At 48.2% G+C, this 24,531-nt stretch overlaps 1 protein-coding gene across 1 annotated transcript in view; it reads right to left on the bottom strand.

Moving 5' to 3' along the window:
- Positions 1-1,621: 1,621 nt before the first annotated feature.
- LOC138565942 (zinc finger protein 345-like) overlaps positions 1,622-24,531 on the bottom strand; it is a 122,393-nt gene continuing 99,483 nt past the window's right edge. Inside the window, exon 7 of the mRNA XM_069643048.1 lies at positions 1,622-8,218. Within this exon, the coding sequence (XP_069499149.1) occupies positions 6,663-8,218 (1,556 nt within the window). The 3' untranslated portion in view covers positions 1,622-6,662. The remainder of the gene's footprint in view (positions 8,219-24,531) is intronic.

The following is a 24,531-nucleotide window of genomic DNA, read 5'->3' on the forward strand; positions in this document are numbered from 1 at the left end:
AGACATTGCTTTTACTTTACTTTATTATATTTACGTAGCGCATGGAGGAAGAAGTAGGTGAGGGCAGAGCACAGAAATCGTCAGATAGGAGGGAGGCGAGGGAGGCATCCAATCAAGTTATGAAAACAGCCACGCTTTCTGCTTTTTTCTGAAAAGACTCAGGGAGGTAAGACCGCGTAGCTCGGAAGGGAGCAAGTTCTAAGCCTTCGGGGCTGCAGCGAAGAAGGCTCCATTTTCAACCTTGTTCGTTTTCCATCTAGGCGTGACCAGCCGGTCCTGATTATTGGACTAAAGGGATCTGCTATTAACCTTTTTACCGTTGAGCTTTTACAGGGGCAGAAGGCCGGATCTGCATTTAAATGTAATGACCAAAAGGCGGAAGCGGATTGGAGTTTCCACCGGGAGCCAATGGAGAGCCGCCTCGACGCTGAGACATGGTCACGGCCGGAGAGACCAACTACGACTTGGACTGCTCCATTTTGGGCGACCTGGAGTCTGTTGATGTCTGCCTTACGTAGGCCCACCAGAGTACTAGTACAATCTATCTTAGAACAAACAATAGCTCTCACTATGGTTGCAGCGTTATCTTGGAAAATGAAAGGTCTCAGGTGCGCCAGCAGCTTCATATAATAAACAGCTGCTGAGGCAAGGCAAACCATGTGACATCCGATATTCAATAGTTGATAAAGAGTAACCCCTAGGATTTTTACTTTTGCCTGTGGATAAAGTTTCACTTCCCCAAGTATAAAGCAGCAATAGTCAGGGCGCAACTTTGCTAGCATTGATGCAGTGCCTACAGTCATCAAACTCAGTTTTACTTCTGTTGAGGGAGAGATCATTGCCGTCCATCCAATTCGCACTCAGAGAGTAGACTCTATTAAGTTCACCTTCATCTGTGGCATAAAAGCCAGTCAGCAGGATGACACATTGAGTGTCATCTGCATAGTTAGAAAACATGACTCCCTCCTGCTCCAAAAGGGCAGAGAGTGGCAGATGTTGCTTGAGGAGGTCTAGATGGAAGGTGCAGGAGCACTGGAGAAGGGGGAGATGAGAGGCAAGGCCACCTTCGGCCAGAGCTGGTCGAAGGAGCTGGCGAGACACAATTGGATGATTTGGCTACCAATACGGAGAAGATTGTGGTACCTCGAGAGACACTCCAACAGTTCCTGAACAACATGGACTAGTATACGGAGGTTGAAGCTGCCCAGGAGGTGCTGGTGCCCAACATCAAGGAAAGCCAGCCAAACGGGTGCTGGCGGATGATAAGGAGAGAGAACAGCAGGATGTTGTGATACTGCTGAAGACAGAAAGACACTAAGCAGTGGAGCCAATGATGGCCCCCCAGCAGGTGGCTTAAGAGGAGTCTGGGGCCACTGCACTATTGCCTGCCCTTGCAGGGTGGACAGAGTTTAAAGTATGTCAGAAGTCATCCTCACCCATGTCATTACCCATTGGGTCATAGTTCTGGGACTTCTTGAGCTCGCTAGAGGGAAGACTTGGGGGTGGAATGCATTTATGCAACCTGTGCCGAAAGACAGTTAAGCCGTGTAACCCAAGCAAGTGCACTTTGGACCAGTACATCAATGAGAAAGCACCGTGCAATGAGGGAACAACAAGTTCATTAAAAAAAAGTCCAGGCAATTTAATGTCAAATCAATTCATGAACTGGACATTGATCCTATGAGCCCTACACACATATTCACAGTTATATGAACTAAACATTGTTCCTAACAGGCCTACAGACATATTCACAGTTATATGAACTAAACATTGTTCTTGTCAGGCCTACACAAATATTCACAGTTATATGAACTAAACATTGTTCCAATCAGGTCTACACACATATTATCCTAGCTATAAATAATTAAATATCATTACCTTCACACACATGTGGCCATTCCTTGGTATTCAGGTCCCTTTTACACAAAACAATCACTAAAACAACTATTTTGGTTTCAATGTCACATCCTCATCAAATTCCCATCCCTAAATCCACAGCTGCAGAGTGTCTTTCTGGTGTGAAATGTAATAGTACATTCAGTTTTCCATGATGGCAAGTAGCACCCCGCGCTCTCGTTCATTCAATGCCATCGGTGGTGAGAGCTTGTGCCATTGGTTTACCAGCCAGGCTTTAAGAAACATACTCTTGGCACAACACAAAGGAGACATATGCACACAAATGCAATCGGCAATCCAAACTTCTTCAGCTCACACCTGTAGATGTTTTCTTCGTACAGACCTTCCACTAATGCTCTTTCAAATGCCATTGTACCTGCTGTAAGTGACATTTTACAACAGGTTATCAGTCTTGAAAATGTGCTACACAATTTATGGATTTAGCAAATCAAATTGCATAGCAAGTTAAATGCTTCCTAAAGTAACCTCTGTGGACCCGGCAACCTCAGGTTCAAGTCCCTTTAGAGCAACCCCCATTTCCCTGGGGGAGTTCCATTGGTGGTGCCAATAGGTGGCCCAAAAAAATGCCTAAGCTTATATCGCTCTGGGCAGAAGCTGACTATCCCTGCACAACTAAAAAGCTGAATAAGAGGAAAGGCGCAATATGCCTCATTGAAATGGCACAGTCCATCCATAGCGTGTCTGCCTTTTACCGCTTACAGAAGTGCAGTTTTGGTACTTCCTCTGGGCGTGTTGCTGTATTTCAATGCAATAATAAATCATAGGATACCAGAATTGCCAGAGTCTTGTTCCATTAAGGCGGTTTGACAATGGCTTTCCCTGAACTTGCTCTGGCCAAAGTTGAAATGTCCTTGGCTACAAGAACCCACAGTAAAGAACATGGTTGGATCCGATGGTCTTCCAGAGGTGTCCCATAGGGAAGGCAATCTGACCTCACCAAGGCCAGATTGCGCACTGAGAGTTCCAGAAATTTATAACTTTGGCTAATATCCTTTTTCTTCTAGACAATTGTTATCAAACCAAAACCTTTCTGTTTTCATTCTCAATATGTCTGTTCTAGTCCTACATGACTAGTCCCTTCAGAACGGATGACAAAAACAACTTACCAAAAACAGATTACAGAATGAAAAGAGTGAGCAGGCCAACCCCACACAAAAGGTATTACACTTCTTGGGCTAAACTCTACATCGTTGAAAACAATATTAGAAAATATTGCATATGGTAGCTAAGTTTAGAAATTCTATTCTATATAGCAGGTGAATTCTTTTGAATATTGTGGGCCTCATTAGGACCCAGGCGGTAAGGGGTTTACGGCGGCGTAAACAGCGCCGACCCTTACCGCCTGATTCCGAGGTCCCTTAGCGCCATGGAGGATTTAACACCTGCTTTTAGCAGGTGTTAAAATCCATGGCGCTAAGGGACCTTGTTGTTAATTACGCCACCGTAATTTACGGTGGCGTAATTAACGCCTTCCCCACTCCCATTATGCCCTATGGGGCAAAAATGGGAATGGGGAAGGGTAAATGGGTTAATGGGGACTTACCGCCCCGCCAACCTCGGAATGGGGCGGTAAATCCGCCAACCACCATGGCGTAAACATAGTTTACGCCATGGTGGTAAAGGTACGACCCAGGCGGTAACTTACCGCCTGGGTCGTAATGAGGCCCTGTATGTCAGTTCACAGCTCTAATAGCTTTAATCCTGTGGAGGGTTTGTTGACTCCATTATGTGATTTATTTAGCAGTAAAACTTCAGAAACCTTAACTTTTCAAAGTGCATCAAAGGTTCCCTAAAGAGTGATACAAAACATAACTCATCGAAAAGATTAAAAACCTTCAAATGGACTCTGTGTGCTGTAGCCTACAACTGTTCCTTGGGCATTTTAGCGACCAGTGAAAGGGCACCTGGGGGGAATGGGAGTGAGGGTTGTGGAAAACTTGAAAATATGGAGTGAACAGCAACAGGAGTAGTTTCATTTGAAAGTTGGTTTGTTTTGAGTCCAAGGTGGTGGTGGTGGTACGCTTCATGAGGACTGGGGTGGGAGAGGCGTCCATCTCTCATTTGGAGTTTATGGGCATGGGTGTAGGGTGGTGGGGGGATGAGGTTGTCCCCCATGTACATCATAAGGAGATGTCTGAATTTCACATGTACTCCTTTTCAAGTAAATGCCAGTTTCTTTGGTTTAAAGGCAGGTGTGGACTAATCAATTCAAACCATTCTTGTCAGTTGCATTTTGGAGCCCCTTACGTGTATTCAATACTGTTTATGCCACTTGACCAACTTGCGATTGGCCCCCAGCGAAGAAGTGCAGATGGCAGTAAATCTGGTTGCATCATAATAGCAACACAGGGCCAGAAAATGAGCAAAATGGTGATTACCATGAAATTCAGGTATTCACCACAGCAAAGTGTTCTAGATTCATAGTGGGTAATTATGAAGCGCTGCATGCGTTTTCCCTTTAACGAATGTAGCCATGTTTAAAACCGCGAGCTGCTGTAGCCCAAATAGCAGCTGAGATTAAAGATGGCACCCTGAAAACAGCGTAAGCCTTATATTTGTTTCACTCTCCATGTGTAGCATTATGTACCGCATCCAATAATTAATCCTAAATTATACTTCCTTCGTTATCTTCATCTGAAAACAGATTGACATTGAAATTTCATGAAATTATATGGACCTGTTGTGTCGTGAGGCCTTCTACATACTAAGGCACAGGTTCAAAACAGGATTACAGAGTGGTCTGAGCATACCAGATAGGGACTGTTAAGTACGTAGCGGTCAGTGGGCCTCATTCCGAGTCGGGCGGTAAGGGATACCAGGCACCGATAAGGAGACCGGTGCCGGTAATCCCTTACCGCCCTACTACGAGTTCCCTTAGCGGGTCCCTCCTTTAACGCCTGGTCTGACCAGGCGTTATGGACGGGACCCATTATGGGGATTCAGAGCCAATAACGGTACCGCAAATTGCAGTACCGTTATTAGCGCCTTCCCCGTTCCCATTGAGCCCTATGGGGGCTCAAATGGGAATGGGGAATTGCTTTTTCAATTGGGATTTACTGGTCCCGCAAAGGTCAGACTACATCGGTAAGTACCCATTGAACCAAACCGGTGCCGGACCCGTTATTGGAGGCAGTCATGGCGCAAATAGCGCCATGACTACCTCCAATCTCGGAATAAGGCCCATTCTCTCTATATACTGGTACTCGGGCAGCAAAGGTCCCCTCAATGTGGCCCTCCAGTGGTCGTCAACTTAGCTGGTTACAAATCATGGGTACACCAATGACTGCTATGACGCTGCTTAGGAGAACTGTAAGTCTAAAGCCACTTCCTGATTGCACGCAAGCAACTCAGCTGTTCGGTAGATGTGGGCTGCACCCAAATGCAGTTGGGGGCCACACCCAGTTATTAATCAGTGTGGTTTGTCATTGCAGTATGTGACTTGTACAGATCTGGGCACAATTGCCTTCAGCAAGACCTATCAGGTGGGTGGAGGACATGCCAGCTCTGTGGGAACACATCAGCATGCGTGTCTGAGACTTTGTCAGGAGTTGGAGGAAGGCGCAGGAATATTAAGTTGTCTTGCAGCATCTGCACTTTTTAGTTCTAGAATTAGAGACCTGCAGCTTTCTGACTATGTGGAGCATGTTAAATAGTGATGTCAGTGTGGCGGCACTGGCTAACTACCCTGGTTGCCCTGGAATAAGTGTATCCAGGTTGCTGATTAGATTCTGAGTCGAGGAACACTGTAATAATGATCTGCACATTTTCTAGCCCTGGTTAATGTCTCCAGGCTGATTCATTTGTGTAGATAGGCGCACACCAAAAAAAGGAACCTTGTCGGGACATTACAAATTGCTGAAGGAGACTACATTCTGTCTGAGATAGCTTCTTTCTGGAGTTGTTATGGTCTTAGCCCTAGAGGCTGCGTGTGTTTTGGTGCTTGGAGGATTATATTTATATTAGCACCCAGGGCGGGGTGAGCGCAGCCAATCAGGTTCTGCAGATCGTGGGCTGAAACCTGTAAGCTCAGCCCGCGTTCCACAGAACCTGCAGGATGCCTCTCCTGCCGTGGGGCCCCATCTTTCCCCCACCTTCCGTCCCAACCCCCTCCCCACTTACCTGATTGTTGCAGTACCACAGTAGCTTCCCTTCTCCGGCCGCCATAGTTATAGAAGAGGGTCTCCGTATGCAGCCCAGCCTACTATAACCATTGCGTCAATCTTGATCAAGTATTTTCCTTCATTCAACGTGTTGCGCGCAGTGTTCTGTTGAATGAATGAAAATACTTTTTTTTAAGTTACTGCTTTGGTAACCCGAGGTGCTAACAATGCTAATCCCCCGTTCAAAGGGCTGTAACGGGGGATAACGGCCTAGTGCCCTCGGTTCTCTCAGGCCGATAACTTGGGCTCTGGGCCGTTACCCCCCATTATAGCCCCTTGGAACGGAAGATTAACACCATATTATAAGCCCATTAACACTTTCGTGGTTTCCTACTCAACAACATGCATAAATCTGATTGGATTTATCAGTATTTCTTAATTGTCTGCCTCTTCACTTTATGAACCAATTCTCTATTACACAACATACTTATATTTTTCTCTTTGTCAACATCTGTTTGCCCATCTTTGATTTGCATCACACAGTTGGTATTAGTGTATCACATAAGATTATGACGTTCCTTCATTATCTGTACTAGTTTGTGTTTCTGCAGTACTGCATGCAAAACGCACTGACGAACTTCTGCATCAGCCAGCCTTCTTTTCAGTGTTTTTTTCTGCACGATTCCTCTGCCTCGGGTTTCCTCTATGGGCTCTCAGATGTTGGCTGAGGTTTGATGACCGATTAAAGCGCCTACCACATTCCGTGCATTTGTATGGCTTTAACCCAGTGTGTATTCTCTGGTGACGTATGAGGTCAGACCTCCGGGTAAAGCTCTTTGTACATTCAGTACAGCGGTATGGCCGCTCACTTTTGTGGGATTTTGTATGTTGGTCCAGGTTTGCCTCTTCCCTAAAGCACTCACCACATTCTGTGCACTCGTAGGGCTTTCCATCAGTATGCATTTTTTGGAGATGCTTCTTTAGGGATGAGCCGTGAGTGAACCGTTTATCGCACTCCGTACACTGGTATGGTCTCTCACCGGTGTGTGATTTCTGATGATCAATCAAGTGTGACGTTCGCCTAAAGTGCTTTCTGCATTCCGTGCACTCATAGGGCTTCTCTCCCGTGTGGATCCTCTGATGTGCACACAGATCTGACTTGTGAGTGAAGCCTTTCTCACATTCTGTACACTGGTAGGGTTTCTCCTCAGTATGGGTCCAGTGGTGTCTATAGAGTTCTGCTCTGCGACTGAAGCTTTTTCCACACTCTGTGCAGTGGTATGGTCTGTTCCCTGAGTGGGCTCTCTGATGCTCCCTCAGAGTTGACATCTGATTGTAATGTATTCCGCATTGTGTGCACTCATAGGGCTTCTCACCAGTGTGGATCCTCTGATGCTTTAACAGATGTGACTTGTGAGTGAAGCTTTTCTCGCACTCTGAACACGGGAAAGGTTTCAGTCCAGTATGAACCCTCTGATGGGTGTGCAGGCTGGAGATGCGAGTGAAGGTTAGTTCACAGTCTGTACACTGGTAAGGCTTCCACACTATGCGATTCTTCTGCAGCTGACTTGCTTTAGACTCGATCCCAAGCTGCTCGCCAGATTCTGTGCAATTGTCGAGCTTCCTAGCACTGTGGGTCTTCTGGTGCCGTATCAGAGCAGAGGGATGAAAAAAGCTTTTCTCACACTCTGTGCACTTGTACGACTTCTCCCCATTGTGGGTCAACTGGTGCTTGCTGAGGTACCACCTCCGAGTGAAGTTTTTCTCGCACTGTGTGCATTGAAAGGGCTTTTCCCCTCTGTGAGATCTCTGGTGGTACATCAGGTGTGAAGCCATCCTAAACTGCTTACCACATTCTATGCAGTCAAAAGTCTTACTGACACCCTCGATTCCTTGGCCGCTGCTCTGAATGCTGCGACTGAACCTTTCCTGCTTAGTAAAAGCCTTTTTTTCCCGGTGAAGTTGAGAGTTCCTGATGGAGCTATTTTCACAGTCTGCGCACTTATGGGATTTCATGTGGCCGGTTGGAAGTGTGAATGTTTTCCCACAGTCCGTACATATTCCAGGTATTTGGTTCTCGTGTGACTGTGTCAATTCCCTAAATAGTTCAGTGGATTGGGATTGTCTTTCTTCTGTGTGATTTCTGGTCTTTTTCGGCATGCCCCATTTTCTGTGCTTTGGTTGCACGTACCTGGTATTCCCTGTTGAAAGGAGCAGAAGGTTCAGTTATTATTTCATGCCATGGTACTGCCAATTCCTGTCCTCAATTCCCATCAACACCCTGGGTAATTCTGGGTGAATCCAAGTGTCCACCTGGACCTCAAATGATACTGAAGCAGGTTCATAAAATCTGCAACGATTACAGTTTAATGATCTAAAACATCCTTTTAGAGTTTGCATATAGTTTTCAATATAGTTTTTGGATGCTAACCGTTCAAAACACATATATTCTCTCTCTCGCTCTCTCTCTCGCTCTCTCTCTCTCTCGCTCGCTCTCTCTCTCGCTCGCTCTCTCGCTCGCTCTCTCTCTCGCTCTCTCTCTCTCTCTCTCTCGCTCTCTCTCTCGCTCTCTCTCTCTCTCTCTCTCTCTCTCTCCCTCTCCCTCCCCCTCTCCCTCGCTCTCTCTCTCTCTCTCTCTCTCTCTCTCGCTCTCTCTCTCGCTCTCTCTCTCGCTCGCTCTCTCTCTCTCTCTCTCGCTCTCTCTCTCGCTCTCTCTCTCGCTCTCTCATGAATGCAATATAAAGCAACCAAATGTACACGCAGACAGGAAATGTTTCCTTCTTGAAATTAAGCTAAATCCATACTTGGAACCGGGGCTGAGGGGACACACATCTCTATTTGAGGGAAAGTGTTTAACACGGGGAGATACATAATTTCGTAAGGAAACCTGAGCTCTGATGCTTTGTGAATCATTATGTTTAGTGTGGAAGGTGTTTGCTACATAGACAAGTCTGGCATACATCACACGTGCCAGCCATCTACTGCCAGGGTTCCTATTCTTATTCCATTGCATGTCTTTATGACACGTCCCTAGTTGCACCCACGTCCCTAGCTGCACCAGCGTTACATCACGCTAGGAGTGCAGCTCTGCCACTTGTTATTTGAGTCATTTGGTGTTGGAGGTCCTCTTTAGGGCCCTAAGTGTTAGGTAAGATTTTCATAGTAATGATAAATCTTCCTGACCTGTGTCAACCCCCAGAACGTTTTTCTTTTCCTGGTGGATCATTTGTCCTTATACCTCTGTGAGTGGGAACCTTTTCCCACACCCACAGATTCTTTGACTCTTTGTATTGGTCTCATTCTTTAGAACGCTCCACAGTGTCTGACAGCTTTTTGGCAATAAGTGCCTATTGTTGCTGCGTTGCCCTAGGGAATTCCCTTTTAACTTTCTCTGGCTAACCTTGTGAGCACTACAGTTCCCAGGAGTAGAAAGGATCTTTGAATCTCTTTTACATTTTAATAAGTGAGACTAGCACCCCCCCTCCCCACCACCTTATGTGGAGTGCTGGGGAGATACTTAGTATCCCCTTTCTCATTTTTAATGTAACAATTATGTTACAAGGGCAAACTTGCCTTTAATTGCTCATAGCAGTGATACCTTTTATTCATCCGGTGCACCTTTACCGCAGGCCGTTTGCACAGCCCCAGTAAAGGCACCCATGGGTGCTCACTTTACCAAAATGGCACCTGTCTTGTTTTTTTCACCATTTTAGTGCCCATTGTCCTTTCTTGTTCCTTCCCCTGACATCCAGGGTGGGAAATTCCTTTGAGTGATGCTAGGCAAGATTGTATGTAGTACCCTTTGGGTGCACGACAATAACCTAGACCTCCTGGCAATAGGGATCCAACCTTTGGTATAAGTCTGAACTACACAGGTTGGTAGTGTGGGCGAGCAGCCAGGCTTATCTCAAGAGGGGTCAGTGTGAGCAGTAATGTTGTGACACAGAGTTTCACAATACAGTTATCCAAATAAACACTTAGGGCCTCATTACACGGACGGCGGTAAGGGTTAACGGTCACCGTTAATGGCAACAGTGACCGTTAACCCTTACCGCCGTACTACGAGGTCCCTTTGCGGGTTGGAGGATTTAACGCCTGCTTCTTGCAGGCGTTAAAATCCAACCCGCTAAGGGACCTCGGAGCTAATTACGGCACCGCAAAATTGCGGTGCCGTAATTAGCGCCTTCCCCATTTCCATAGAGCCCTATGGGGCAGAAATGGGAATGGGGAAGGGGAAGGGCAATGGCGGAAGGGGGATTTACCGCCCCTCCAACCTTGGAATGGGGCGGTAAATCCCCTTTCCGCCAAGGCGGTGCCGGTATTTTACCGGCATGAGCCATGGCGCTAATAGCGCCATGGCTCACCGCCTTCCGTGTAATGAGGCCCTTAGACTCAAGGTTTCTTGATAAAACTATTATTTATTTCACAGGCACTTGTAAAGCCTTCTTCAGAAGGGAGCAATACATGTAGCAATTCAAATGTACTTCAAAACAGACTCTTAGTTTCTGTAAATCAGATGATACCCGTTGGGGGTGGCATACAGACACTTCCTACACCCTCAGGTGACTTAAATAGCCAGGACGCTGTGGACATTGATTTATCACTGGTACATTTAGAGCAATACTGAGTATGTTGAAAAAGATAGAATAGAGGAAGAACACAGGTTAACAAATAACTCATAAACAGGTAAGTACTTTTAAGGAAACCTTCCAATGGCAAATAACAAGCACAGAGTCAAAGGTAAAGAGGAGTCTCTCACGGAGCCAGGACAGCCAATGTTAATTGCACAATGTCAAGGGGAGCTGAAGATCTTCTTTGCAGGTAGGTAAAAAGTCTTGCACAATGTTTGTAAAAATGTTTGTTGAAAATAGAACACCTGAAAGGCCACACGCTGAGAGCTTGTGAGGTGCAAAGCTTTAGCAACTCTGCAAGGTAACCAAGACTGGTCTCAACTGAGAGCTAGCAAGGCTACACAGCAAGAGGTAAGTTCTCTTAGACTTTACAATACCTCTGGTTAGAAGAAATGGTTCCAGCTAGCTTCTGTTCCTGTACAGCTTTGCATGTCCTGTTGTTCCTTAGCCTCAGTCGTGGGGACAAGAGGGAGGACGTCTGGGGACTCCTGCTCTGCAATGGGACGGTCAGCGGTAGCAATGGGCAAACTACAATTCAGTGGTCCTTGTTAGGGAGAATTCTCTGTTTAGGCTGAATTTCCTCCCACTCTTGGACATGAATGTGGTTGATTTCTTTGAATGTCAATGTGTTCTATGGGCTATGGGGTCTTTTACTCCATAGGGCCTCATATGTTTTGCTATGTGTGTTACACCGCACCACACCCTCCGTGCCGTAACACTGGGGTGTCCTTAGCGGATCCCCACCATAGACTCCATACCCTGGGACTGACTACTGTCTCCCAGGGCATGTAAAGTCACCATTGGCTTTACTAGACCTAAATTTACTAACAGAACTAGTACAAACCATCCTATTGTGGATGTACTGGTAGGGGTAATTCGATTACCCCTGGGTCTGTTGTTCGAGGGGGCACTGTCCCGTCCCCCTTGTCGAGTTTTGGCTGGTGGCAGTGGATACTACTTTTTATATTCGACCTCGAATATATTCCTATGGGATTCTTCCCATTGTTGGAGGCTAATACTTTTTCACGTTAGTCTCTAACATACCGCCAGTTTATTTGTCTTAAATAAATCCACCGGTTGGTATTTTCTGCTAGGACTCGGTTTTTAAAATGGCGTATGTGTTCGCCTCTGTAACTCCGAACCAAAGGTTGAGCCCTTTGTTCCACTTTTGGCAGGCTTCTGCACAGAAGCCCTCCAGAGTGGTGCCATTCTGTCTGGGTACCACAGGGGGTGTGGGAGGGGGTTTAGGCACCCTGCACTGAGTTGCCTTGCCAACTCAAGTCGCACTCTGGTGTGATTGGCCCGAGTGGTGAGCCGCCCCGCTCACCACTTAGCATGTTTGATTGACAGATAGGCTGAATGAATGGGGGTTTTCTGCATAAAAGCAGGGCGTTTGGGACTGGAACTTCAGAAGTCGCCACAGGACCTAAGAATCCGACGAGGGTAAAGCTGAGCTGACCTGCAACGACGACACCTCCGGTGGAGCCCTGCAGAACCAACTCACCACTTCCCAACGACAGAGGAGATCTCCCTGCTGGAGAGTCTTCTTCCCCTGACTGGTGGGAACAACCAGTCCCTTGCTTTTTCTTCGTTTCCAGGACATCTAGTGGTTGAATTGCCCGTGCTGAGCACCCCGGCAACCGGATAGCCACTAACCACTGTACCGTGACCAAAAGGTGGTGCCTTGTGACTGACCACTCCGCGGCTGGTTTCTTCCCTGGTGGTGCAACGATCTTCAACTTTCCTCGACGACGAGATCACCTCATCTTCTGGCAAAGCCCCGACTTGCATCCACCACCAGGAACAACTGCCCCGCCGGAGCTGTCTCTTCACTGTCAAGGTACTGGGGCCTCCTGGCTTCCCTTGTGACAGTTAGTGTCAGGTGTCTTAAATCCTTACCTTTCCATTGGGTTGCCTCCAGACATTCTTAACTTTTTGTTCTAAAACTGGTCCAACCTTTCTGTGACATTTTGCTACAAAGACTTGAAGTGCATTTCCATTGTGATACTTTTTGGGACATACAGCCTTGCCTCTCTCCGAGTGGGCCTGGCCTCCGAACTTTGTGATTTACAGTAGACCCTGCCTTGCTCGCCTTGCATTTGTTTCGTAGAAGTGTTGGTACGGAGTTGGTTTCATACCGTGCCTTTTTCTCTCCCTTTCTAACGAATACTAGAGTGCCATCTAGGTTAAAGCATTCACCTCTGTCTGCAAATAAGTGGTGCAGTTGAACCTAGACTTGTCGAACTATTGTTATGGGATTGATCTATACTTATAGTAACTGTGATTGAAGTTGTTTGCCATATTAGTGCCAGTGTGTTTTCCATAGATGTGTTTTTTAAATAAATAATTATATATCTTTACACCCAAGCTCTGATCCGTGTCTGCTTGTTCTACTGTGTAAATTGCCCTATCTTGTATACTCCAAATACGGCCTAACTCGTCTTGAGAGAAGTCTGACTGCTCAGCCACAGCTACCAGGTAAATCTGGGTTTTACAGACTGCTACCAATTGGGTTTACTGCTAACTCCTGTAGACTTAAACTTTTTGCAGTGGTCCCAGAGGGAACTGCACAGGTTTCTGCCTAACAGTCCTTCAGTGTTTCAGCTCCTCGCATCTGACAGCAAATAGCAACACTGCGGTTCTCGGATACCACTTCAGACTTTCCTTGCCTCTGGGGTCCAGCACTCTGTTGAGGTGGCTCAGGCTTGGTCAGACCTGCATCAGGGAAGTCCGGAGGATCTTCCTAACGCTCGGGTCCGACTTAAAAGCAAAGCACACAATCTGGTGTTCCTCTCCCTGGCACTTTGGTTCCAGCAGCAACTGCAGTGGAAATGCAACCAGCATCTAGAGGATGTCCAGAAGGGCTTACCTTGGAGTTGATTGGTCCCACCAACTCAAAGGGAGAAGTAGTCTTTACAGGGCATGTCTAGCAGAGGCGAATTCGGAGCTTCAGCACAGCAGCAGGGCTTCACCGGGCAAACCAAGGGTCCAGGAGTTGCAGCAGGCGTCTCTTCCAAGTTCTTCTTCGGATTCCTTCGTCCAGTGGTCGACTCTGCCTTCCAAGCCAAAAAGCTGTGCCTTTTATGCAGGATTTTCCCATTCATTCCAGCCTAGGGGCCTCATTACGAGGTTGGAGGTAGCCATGGTGCTATTAGCACCATGGCTACCTCCAAACCGGGCTCCAATACCGGGTTCCTTCAATGGGGAATTGAATACTCACCTGTTTGAACAGTCTTCCTGAGGAACTATGACTTTTGCTACTTAAGAACCTATCCTGAAATTGCCTGTTGGACACTAGACCCTAGTGACCCCACTTCTGCCACTGAGAACACTCATGCTCCAAGAATAAGGGAAAGACTTTTAAATGATTGGGCCTTTTGCTTAGAAAAGAGAATAAGGGCCTCATTATGACCCTGGCGCTCCCGTAATGAAGGATGCCGGTACGCGACCGGCACCGTTCATTACGGGATGCCTTATTACGAGGTCCCCTAGCGGGACCCGCACAGAACGTCTGGTCGGACCCGTTATTAGCTCCATCCCCATTCCCATTTAGCCCTATGGGGGCTCATATGGGAATGGGGATTGGCTTTGTGAATGAGGAATTACCGGGTACTCCAAGGTTGGAATGACCCAGTAATTCCTCATTCACAGAACCCAGAGCTGGAACCTGGTATGGAGGCAGCCATGCCATCCATACTCGTAATGAGGCCATAAGTGTTTAAAAGTTACTTACTTGTAAAAGAGTTGGTTGGTAACTGTAACTCTGCGAGTGAACAGTTACCTTAAAAATGTTCTGCCATTCTTAAAAGTATATTTAAGGTTGTTTTACTTGCCTTAAAAATGTTCTGCCATTCTGAAAAGTAGATATAAGGGTATATTACTCACCTGTGAATTGGTTGTGCCTCTTCGCCCAAAAGTAATGCTGCTGGTTTCACTTCACTATTCCTGTTAGGATAAATGTATGAGTGTCCCCCAACTGGGTCTTGCTTCCCCTGACCTGCTGTTAGCCTGTCCAGAATAAGTCTGCATTAGGTTTTACCTACCTAGAATAACCTTGAGTCATTCATAACGTGTAACACTGGGTTTTGCTTTCCCTGGTCTGTTTTAGACAGGCACAAAAAGAGTCTTTGTTTACACCCGCCTTTAGCTCCTGTAGAAAGTGTGTAGGTTTTACTTACCTTGAGTATAACTGTGTTTTCCTAAAATAAGTTAGAGTTATTGCTTCCCTTAGTCTGTGAATTGAAAAGCAACTGTAATTGAATATTACAGCCCAAGGTCCAACTCCCCTAGAATAACTGTTATCCTGAATCAGAGTTATAGGTTTATACTGTTCCTAGTATCTGTGTTTCACTAGATCAGAAACGTACATTTTCCAGTTGATATGCCTGTGCGATTTCTTGCTGAGCGCCACGGTACAACTGATAGGGTCTACTAACCTGGTATTACTGAAAGTAATCTAAAAGTAACTATTGGTTTTGACTTCCCTAGCACTCCTGTTAGGTGTTCCAAATTAGGTTATATGCTTTGGTCTATGCACCTTCAAGCATAGTGTTGTATTTTTATAAATGTGGTTATATAATATGTTAGTACTTATTTCCCCCTAGATTTATCTGGGCCTACTTGTATTTAAATAAACAGTTTATTTCTACAATACATAGTGTATCAGTGTTTTCTTTAGACCATATGTATAATGCAACTTCTTTGTACTGATTCTACAGTCCTCGCTCCCTCCTAAGATAAGCCTGGTTTCTCTGGCGAAGCTACCCTGAACTCAGGTGGTACAGCCTTAAAGTGAGTCTGTACTGCCTCAGTCGAATGGTTTTACTAAGCCCTCCTGAGATACGCATGGCTGCTCTGCCAACGATACCCGGCACTCAGGTGGTACAGCCTTATAATGAGTCTGTACTGCCTCAGACAAATGGTTTTACTAAGCCCTCCTGAGATAAGCATGGCTGCTCTGCCAACGCTACCCGGCACTCAGGTGGTACAGCCTTATAATGAGTCTGTACTGCCTCAGTCGAATGGTTTTACTAAGCCCTCCTGAGATAAGCATGGCTGCTCTGCCAACGATACCCGGCACTCAGGTGGTACAGCCTTATAACGAGTCTGTACTGCCTCAGTCGAATGGTTTTACTAAACCCTCCTGAGATAAGCATGGCTGCTCTGCCAACGATACCCGGCACTCAGGTGGTACAGCCTTATAATGAGTCTGTACTGCCTCAGTCGAATGGTTTTACTAAGCCCTCCTGAGATAAGCATGGCTGCTCTGCCAACGATACCCGGCACTCAGGTGGTACAGCCTTATAACGAGTCTGTACTGCCTCAGTCGAATGGTTTTACTAAACCCTCCTGAGATAAGCATGGCTGCTCTGCCAACGATACCCGGCACTCAGGTGGTACAGCCTTATAATGAGTCTGTACTGCCTCAGTCGAATGGTTTTACTAAGCCCTCCTGAGATAAGCATGGCTGCTCTGCCAACGATACCCGGCACTCAGGTGGTACAGCCTTATAACGAGTCTGTACTGCCTCAGTCGAATGGTTTTACTAAACCCTCCTGAGATAAGCATGGCTGCTCTGCCAACGCTACCCGGCACTCAGGTGGTACAGCCTTATAATGAGTCTGCACTGCCTCAGTCGAATGGTTTTACTAAGCCCTCCTGAGATAAGCACGGCTGCTCTGCCAACGATACCCGGCACTCAGGTCGTACAGCCTTATAATGAGTCTGCACTGCCTCAGTCGAATGGTTTTACTAAGCCCTCCTGAGATAAGCATGGCTGCTCTGCCAACGATACCCGCCACTCAGGTGGTACAGCCTTATAATGAGTCTGTACTGCCTCAGTCGAATGGTTTTACTAAGCCCTCCTGAGATAAGCATGGCTGCTCTGCCAACGATACCCGGCACTCAGGTGGTACAGCCTTATAATGAGTCTGTACTGCCTCAGTCGAATGGTTTTACTAAGCCCTCCTGAGATAAGCATGGCTGCTCTGCCAACGATACCCGGCACTCAGGTGGTACAGCCTTATAATGAGTCTGTACTGCCTCAGTCGAATGGTTTTACTAAGCCCTCCTGAGATAAGCATGGCTGCTCTGCCAACGATACCCGGCACTCAGGTGGTACAGCCTTATAACGAGTCTGTACTGCCTCAGTCGAATGGTTTTACTAAGCCCTCCTGAGATAAGCACGGCTGCTCTGCCAACGATACCCGGCACTCAGGTGGTACAGCCTTATAATGAGTCTGTACTGCCTCAGACGAATGGTTTTACTAAGCCCTCCTGAGATAAGCACGGCTGCTCTGCCAACGATACCCGGCACTCAGGTGGTACAGCCTTATAATGAGTCTGTACTGCCTCAGTCGAATGGTTTTACTAAGCCCTCCTGAGATAAGCACGGCTGCTCTGCCAACGCTACCCGGCACTCAGGTGGTACAGCCTTATAATGAGTCTGCACTGCCTCAGTCGAATGGTTTTACTAAGCCCTCCTGAGATAAGCATGGCTGCTCTGCCAACGCTACCCGGCACTCAGGTGGTACAGCCTTATAATGAGTCTGTACTGCCTCAGTCGAATGGTTTTACTAAGCCCTCCTGAGATAAGCACGGCTGCTCTGCCAACGATACCCGGCACTCAGGTGGTACAGCCTTATAATGAGTCTGCACTGCCTCAGTCGAATGGTTTTACTAAGCCCTCCTGAGATAAGCATGGCTGCTCTGCCAACGATACCCGCCACTCAGGTGGTACAGCCTTATAATGAGTCTGTACTGCCTCAGTCGAATGGTTTTACTAAGCCCTCCTGAGATAAGCATGGCTGCTCTGCCAACAATACCCGGCCCTCAGGTGGTACAGCCTTATAATGAGTCTGTACTGCCTCAGTCGAATGGTTTTACTAAGCCCTCCTGAGATAAGCACGGCTGCTCTGCCAACGATACCCGGCACTCAGGTGGTACAGCCTTATAATGAGTCTGCACTGCCTCAGTCGAATGGTTTTACTAAGCCCTCCTGAGATAAGCATGGCTGCTCTGCCAACGATACCCGGCACTCAGGTGGTACAGCCTTATAATGAGTCTGCACTGCCTCAGTCGAATGGTTTTACTAAGCCCTCCTGAGATAAGCATGGCTGCTCTGCCAACGATACCCGCCACTCAGGTGGTACAGCCTTATAATGAGTCTGTACTGCCTCAGTCGAATGGTTTTACTAAGCCCTCCTGAGATAAGCATGGCTGCTCTGCCAACAATACCCGGCCCTCAGGTGGTACAGCCTTATAATGAGTCTGTACTGCCTCAGTCGAATGGTTTTACTAAGCCCTCCTGAGATAAGCACGGCTGCTCTGCCAACGATACCCGGCACTCAGGTGGTACAGCCTTATAATGAGTCTGCACTGCCTCAGTCGAATGGTTTTACTAAGCCCTCCTGAGATAAGCACGGCTGCTCTGCCAACGATACCCGGCACTCAGGTCGTACAGCCTTATAATGAGTCTGCACTGCCTCAGTCGAATGGTTTTACTAAGCCCTCCTGAGATAAGCATGGCTGCTCTGCCAACGATACCCGCCACTCAGGTGGTACAGCCTTATAATGAGTCTGTACTGCCTCAGTCGAATGGTTTTACTAAGCCCTCCTGAGATAAGCACGGCTGCTCTGCCAACGATACCCGGCACTCAGGTGGTACAGCCTTATAACGAGTCTGTACTGCCTCAGTCGAATGGTTTTACTAAGCCCTCCTGAGATAAGCACGGCTGCTCTGCCAACGATACCCGGCACTCAGGTGGTACAGCCTTATAATGAGTCTGCACTGCCTCAGTCGAATGGTTTTACTAAGCCCTCCTGAGATAAGCATGGCTGCTCTGCCAACGATACCCGGCACTCAGGTGGTACAGCCTTATAATGAGTCTGTACTGCCTCAGTCGAATGGTTTTACTAAGCCCTCCTGAGATAAGCACGGCTGCTCTGCCAACGCTACCCGGCACTCAGGTGGTACAGCCTTATAACGAGTCTGTACTGCCTCAGTCGAATGGTTTTACTAAGCCCTTAGTTGGACTTCAGAAAAACTGTCCTAACAATAAGCCACCATCTCAGATGCTGAAATGTCACTGGACACGAATCCTATGGACATTTCCCCGCTAGGCGATAAGGGGTAAGGAGTGATGCATGTCACGTTCCCTGACTCCACACTAAGCCTCCCAATAATGTGTTCGCTGCTAGCAGGGCCCCCTGTACTTCAGCGTGGGTAAAGGCTTTGCTTATTGCCAATGTTTTAAGGATGGAACAAACACTCAGAGGTAGTTTATTCCGCTTCATCCGCATGTACCCGGCATATGAGAGATGAGCACCGCTCAGTAGTCCAACCAGTTCCAGTCACAAACCGCTGTCCCTCCAATCACACCATTTATCCACCTCCATTGGAATTCACAAAGACCGCAAAGACGGCGTGACAGACACGATCTTCTGAGCTGGCGCGGCTGCATAATGTTAACGTAGAGGGAAGGAGGCGCCTCAACAGGATGAGCGCAACACATAACCCATAGCAGCACTACAACATAGAGTGGCTGCTTTCTCGGACACGTAGATGTTACCAAACTACTCCCCAACACACATTCTGGATAAGAGAACACACACAAGAACAAAATGGGGTGCTGGGTGCACCCCTCTGCCCTGTATTCATATGAGCTACTAAGGGTAGTACACCAAGAACGAGTTGCAGCTGTAGGAGGACTTCGATATAAGGCCCTGTGACAAGCAACAAAGTCTAAACGAACAAGAATGCCAGGAAAAGGTTTAGGGACAGGAACCCCAATAACGGAATCCTGAGCTGATAACATGGAGAGCAGAAACGCCTGGAACCATCAGGAATAGGCCATGTCCGAGACAGGCCATACTGGTTTGCTCCTAACTCTTTGTCTGATTACTAGGACCCGTACGGTGAGATCTCGGGCATGAGATGTGGGTGTAGAGTCATCTGAGAGAGGCAAGCATTACATGTTTCAGAAAGTGCTGAGAAATGCCATTTGCTACAGCCATATAGGTACAGTCGTTTCGCCAGAGGCAGTATGGAAGTTCTTATTGGAATTTGTGGTTGAAGGTCTTCCTATATGACGCGGGGAGTGATCAGTATTTTGAACATATCGAGTCTCTGCATGGTGGGGCTTTACCCACTGAAATGCCCGGAAGCGGCATGCATGTCCTGCATGTCTTTATGCCCCTGAATCTTCTCAAGTCCTGATGGCTGTGAAGTCACCTTTAGATGGCTCAAGCGGTCTCATGCTAGCAGTGACTTCTGACTAGCTGTGCACCGTTCTGTGGCCTGCACATGTGATTAGATGCTTTCTTTACAACTTCCTGTGCTATTAGTGCCCACTCAGTCTTTTTACCAGCCTTTGGACGTATCTTGTTTTTTTTAATGGTTTTGAAATACCTGTTACAAACACAGTTTAATTGCAATTTGCAGGTGTTTCACTTTTGTGTCGCATGGGGCTGTTTCAGACAGTCCAGAGGGTGGTCTTCTGTTGCCACAGGGTTTGCGTAGATGGCAATAAGTTCAGCAGCATTGTTCACTTGTGTGATGTCATTATGGGTTTGGAGGTGATGGTAAAATCATAGAGGGGCTCACATTCATGTCTCTGCAGAAGAGTACACAGAGCTGGAGCACATGATCTGTGTGCTGGAAACTGCGTGCAGCTCTGCTCGCACCAACTTATCTTGCAGGTGGAAATGCTGCCATCTCTGCGTGGTCTGCCAGAATCCACCGAGCCTCATGCTCATGCCATCCGCCATTCATGACCAGGCGGGTGGCAATAATCATTGCTGTATTTCTATGTCTCAATTACATCCCTTCCCAAAAACAATCAAAATGACATCAAGAGAAGTACGGGCATCTGGCAAGTTTTAGCAGACAGTCATCTCAGGAGAAAATGCTTGCCATGTTCTAAATGCTGCTAATTATGAGTGGTACACATGCGGCATGTGTACTATATAAGATACATTTTAAGAACTGCAGAAAAAGCAAACATCTTGCCCCTGCCCACTTCCCATGCACCACAAGCAGCAAAGATGCTGCTAATGCAAGTCAGGGCGCGGCTGCATCTACAATGTAGCGTTACTGCCACACCGATGGCGAAGCGCTAAGGACTTTAGGGAAGCATCACCTGAAGCACAGAGAGAGAACTGAGAGGTGCTGGAAGCAGGTACTCATTCTCCCAAACTAAGGTGCTTCAAGCAGAGAGGGGCAGGAAAAAGGAACTCGCAGACGCAGACTCTCCCAGACTAACGGCGTCCGAGAGGTGCTGGAAGCAGGTACTCATTCTCCCAAACTAAGGTGCTTCAAGCAGAGAGGGGCAGGAAACAGGAACTCGCAGACACAGACTCTCCCAGACTAACGGCGTCCGAGAGGTGCTGGAAGCAGGTACTCATTCTCCCAAACTAAGGTGCTTCAAGCAGAGAGGGGCAGGAAACAGGAACTCGCAGACACAGACTCTCCCAGACTAACGGCGTCCGAGAGGTGCTGGAAGCAGGTACTCATTCTCCCAAACTAAGGTGCTTCAAGCAGAGAGGGGCAGGAAACAGGAACTCGCAGACGCAGACTCTCCCAGACTAACGGCGTCCGAGAGGTGCTGGAAGCAGGTACTCATTCTCCCAAACTAAGGTGCTTCAAGCAGAGAGGGGCAGGAAACAGGAACTCGCAGACACAGACTCTCCCAGACTAACGGCGTCCGAGAGGTGCTGGAAGCAGGTACTCATTCTCCCAAACTAAGGTGCTTCAAGCAGAGAGGGGCAGGAAACAGGAACTCGCAGACACAGACTCTCCCAGACTAACGGCGTCCGAGAGGTGCTGGAAGCAGGTACTCATTCTCCCAAACTAAGGTGCTTCAAGCAGAGAGGGGCAGGAAACAGGAACTCGCAGACACAGACTCTCCCAGACTAACGGCGTCCGAGAGGTGCTGGAAGCAGGTACTCATTCTCCCAAACTAAGGTGCTTCAAGCAGAGAGGGGCAGGAAACAGGAACTCGCAGACACAGACTCTCCCAGACTAACGGCGTCCGAGAGGTGCTGGAAGCAGGTACTCATTCTCCCAAACTAAGGTGCTTCAAGCAGAGAGGGGCAGGAAACAGGAACTCGCAGACACAGACTCTCCCAGACTAACGGCGTCCGAGAGGTGCTGGAAGCAGGTACTCATTCTCCCAAACTAAGGTGCTTCAAGCAGAGAGGGGCAGGAAACAGGAACTCGCAGACACAGACTCTCCCAGACTAACGGCGTCCGAGAGGTGCTGGAAGCAGGTACTCATTCTCCCAAACTAAGGTGCTTCAAGCAGAGAGGGGCAGGAAACAGGAACTCGCAGACACAGACTCTCCCAGACTAACGGCGTCCGAGAGGTGCTGGAAGCAGGTACTCATTCTCCCAAACTAAGGTGCTTCAAGCAGAGAGGGGCAGGAAACAGGAACTCGCAGACACAGACTCTCCCAGACTAACGGCGTCCGAGAGGTGCTGGAAGCAGGTACTCATTCTCCCAAACTAAGGTGCTTCAAGCAGAGAGGGGCAGGAAACAGGAACTCGCAGACACAGACTCTCCCAGACTAACGGCGTCCGAGAGGTGCTGGAAGCAGGTACTCATTCTCCCAAACTAAGGTGCTTCAAGCAGAGAGCGGCAGGAAACAGGAACTCGCAGACGCAGACTCTCCCAGACTAACGGCGTCCGAGAGGTGCTGGAAGCAGGTACTCATTCTCCCAAACTAAGGTGCTTCAAGCAGAGAGGGGCAGGAAACAGGAACTCGCAGACACAGACTCTCCCAGACTAACGGCGTCCGAGAGGTGCTGGAAGCAGGTACTCATTCTCCCAAGAGAGCAGAGAGGGGCAGGAAACAGTAACTCGCAGACGCAGACTCTCCCAGACTAACGGCGTCCGAGAGGTGCTGGAAGCAGGTACTCATTCTCCCAAACTAAGGTGCTTCAAGCAGAGAGCGGCAGGAAACAGGAACTCGCAGACACAGACTCTCCCAGACTAACGGCGTCCGAGAGGTGCTGGAAGCAGGTACTCATTCTTCCAAGAGAGCAGAGAGGGGCAGGAAACAGGAACTCGCAGACGCAGACTCTCCCAGACTAACGGCGTCCGAGAGGTGCTGGAAGCAGGTACTCATTCTCCCAAACTAAGGGCAGGAAACAGGAACTCGCAGACACAGACTCTCCCAGACTAACGGCGTCCGAGAGGTGCTGGAAGCAGGTACTCATTCTCCCAAACTAAGGGCAGGAAACAGGAACTCGCAGACACAGACTCTCCCAGACTAACGGCGTCCGAGAGGTGCTGGAAGCAGGTACTCATTCTCCCAAACTAAGGTGCTTCAAGCAGAGAGCGGCAGGAAACAGGAACTCGCAGACACAGACTCTCCCAGACTAACGGCGTCCGAGAGGTGCTGGAAGCAGGTACTCATTCTCCCAAACTAAGGTGCTTCAAGCAGAGAGGGGCAGGAAACAGGAACTCGCAGACGCAGACTCTCCCAGACTAACGGCGTCCGAGAGGTGCTGGAAGCAGGTACTCATTCTCCCAAACTAAGGTGCTTCAAGCAGAGAGGGGCAGGAAACAGGAACTCGCAGACGCAGACTCTCCCAGACTAACGGCGTCCGAGAGGTGCTGGAAACAGGTACTCATTCTCCCAAACTAAGAGCAGGAAACAGGAACTCGCAGACACAGACTCTCCCAGACTAACGGCGTCCGAGAGTTGCTGGAAGCAGGTACTCATTCTCCCAAACTAAGGTGCTTCAAGCAGAGAGCGGCAGGAAACAGGAACTCGCAGACACAGACTCTCCCAGACTAACGGCGTCCGAGAGGTGCTGGAAGCAGGTACTCATTCTCCCAAACTAAGGTGCTTCAAGCAGAGAGGGGCAGGAAACAGGAACTCGCAGACACAGACTCTCCCAGACTAACGGCGTCCGAGAGGTGCTGGAAGCAGGTACTCATTCTCCCAAACTAAGGTGCTTCAAGCAGAGAGGGGCAGGAAACAGGAACTCGCAGACACAGACTCTCCCAGACTAACGGCGTCCGAGAGGTGGTGGAAGCAGGTACTCATTCTCCCAAACTAAGGTGCTTCAAGCAGAGAGCGGCAGGAAACAGGAACTCGCAGACACAGACTCTCCCAGACTAACGGCGTCCGAGAGGTGCTGGAAGCAGGTACTCATTCTCCCAAACTAAGGTGCTTCAAACAGAGAGGGGCAGGAAACAGGAACTCGCAGACACAGACTCTCCCAGACTAATGGCGTCCGAGAGGTGCTGGAAGCAGGTACTCATTCTCCCAAACTAAGATGCTTCAAGCAGAGAGGGGCAGGAAACAGGAACTCGCAGACACAGACTCTCCCAGACTAACGGTGTTCGAGAGGTGCTGGAAGCAGGTACTGACTTTCTCAGATGAATGTGCGTCCAGCCAAGAGGGTCTTTAAACGGCTACTCACTCTCCAAGACTAACTGCTTCTGATTGATTGATATTGAGTGATATTGTATTTGTATCGTGCCCATACACAGGTTTTTCAGAGTGTGACAAGGCAAAGGAGGGAGAACAAAAATAACGATCTTACTAGGCCCAGTGACATTGAAAACGCAAAGTGCAGGGAAGAGGGAATGGGGATGTGCAGGGGGGAGAAGTAGAAAGTGCTGAGCAAAGGAATAAAAACAACAAGTGGTAGTGCAGCCAGCAAGTGGCAAGTGCAAGGTTTAAGGCACAGACAGGGGGTGTCTGATAAGTGCAGAGAAAAAGGAGGGGGGGACTGTAGGGTTACAGATACAGACCCAAGTGCAAGGGTTGCCAGGTGGCAGTGTGGGTGCGTGGCATGTTGGGCAAGTACCTGGGCCCGAAATCAGAGAGTAACCAGTTGCACGATATACAAGCAGAACAGATCAGCAGGG

The sequence above is a fragment of the Ambystoma mexicanum genome, chromosome 1p (genome assembly GCF_040938575.1).
Source record: "Ambystoma mexicanum isolate Mex_15411 chromosome 1p, UKY_AmexF1_1, whole genome shotgun sequence".
Classification (NCBI taxonomy): domain Eukaryota; kingdom Metazoa; phylum Chordata; class Amphibia; order Caudata; family Ambystomatidae; genus Ambystoma; species Ambystoma mexicanum.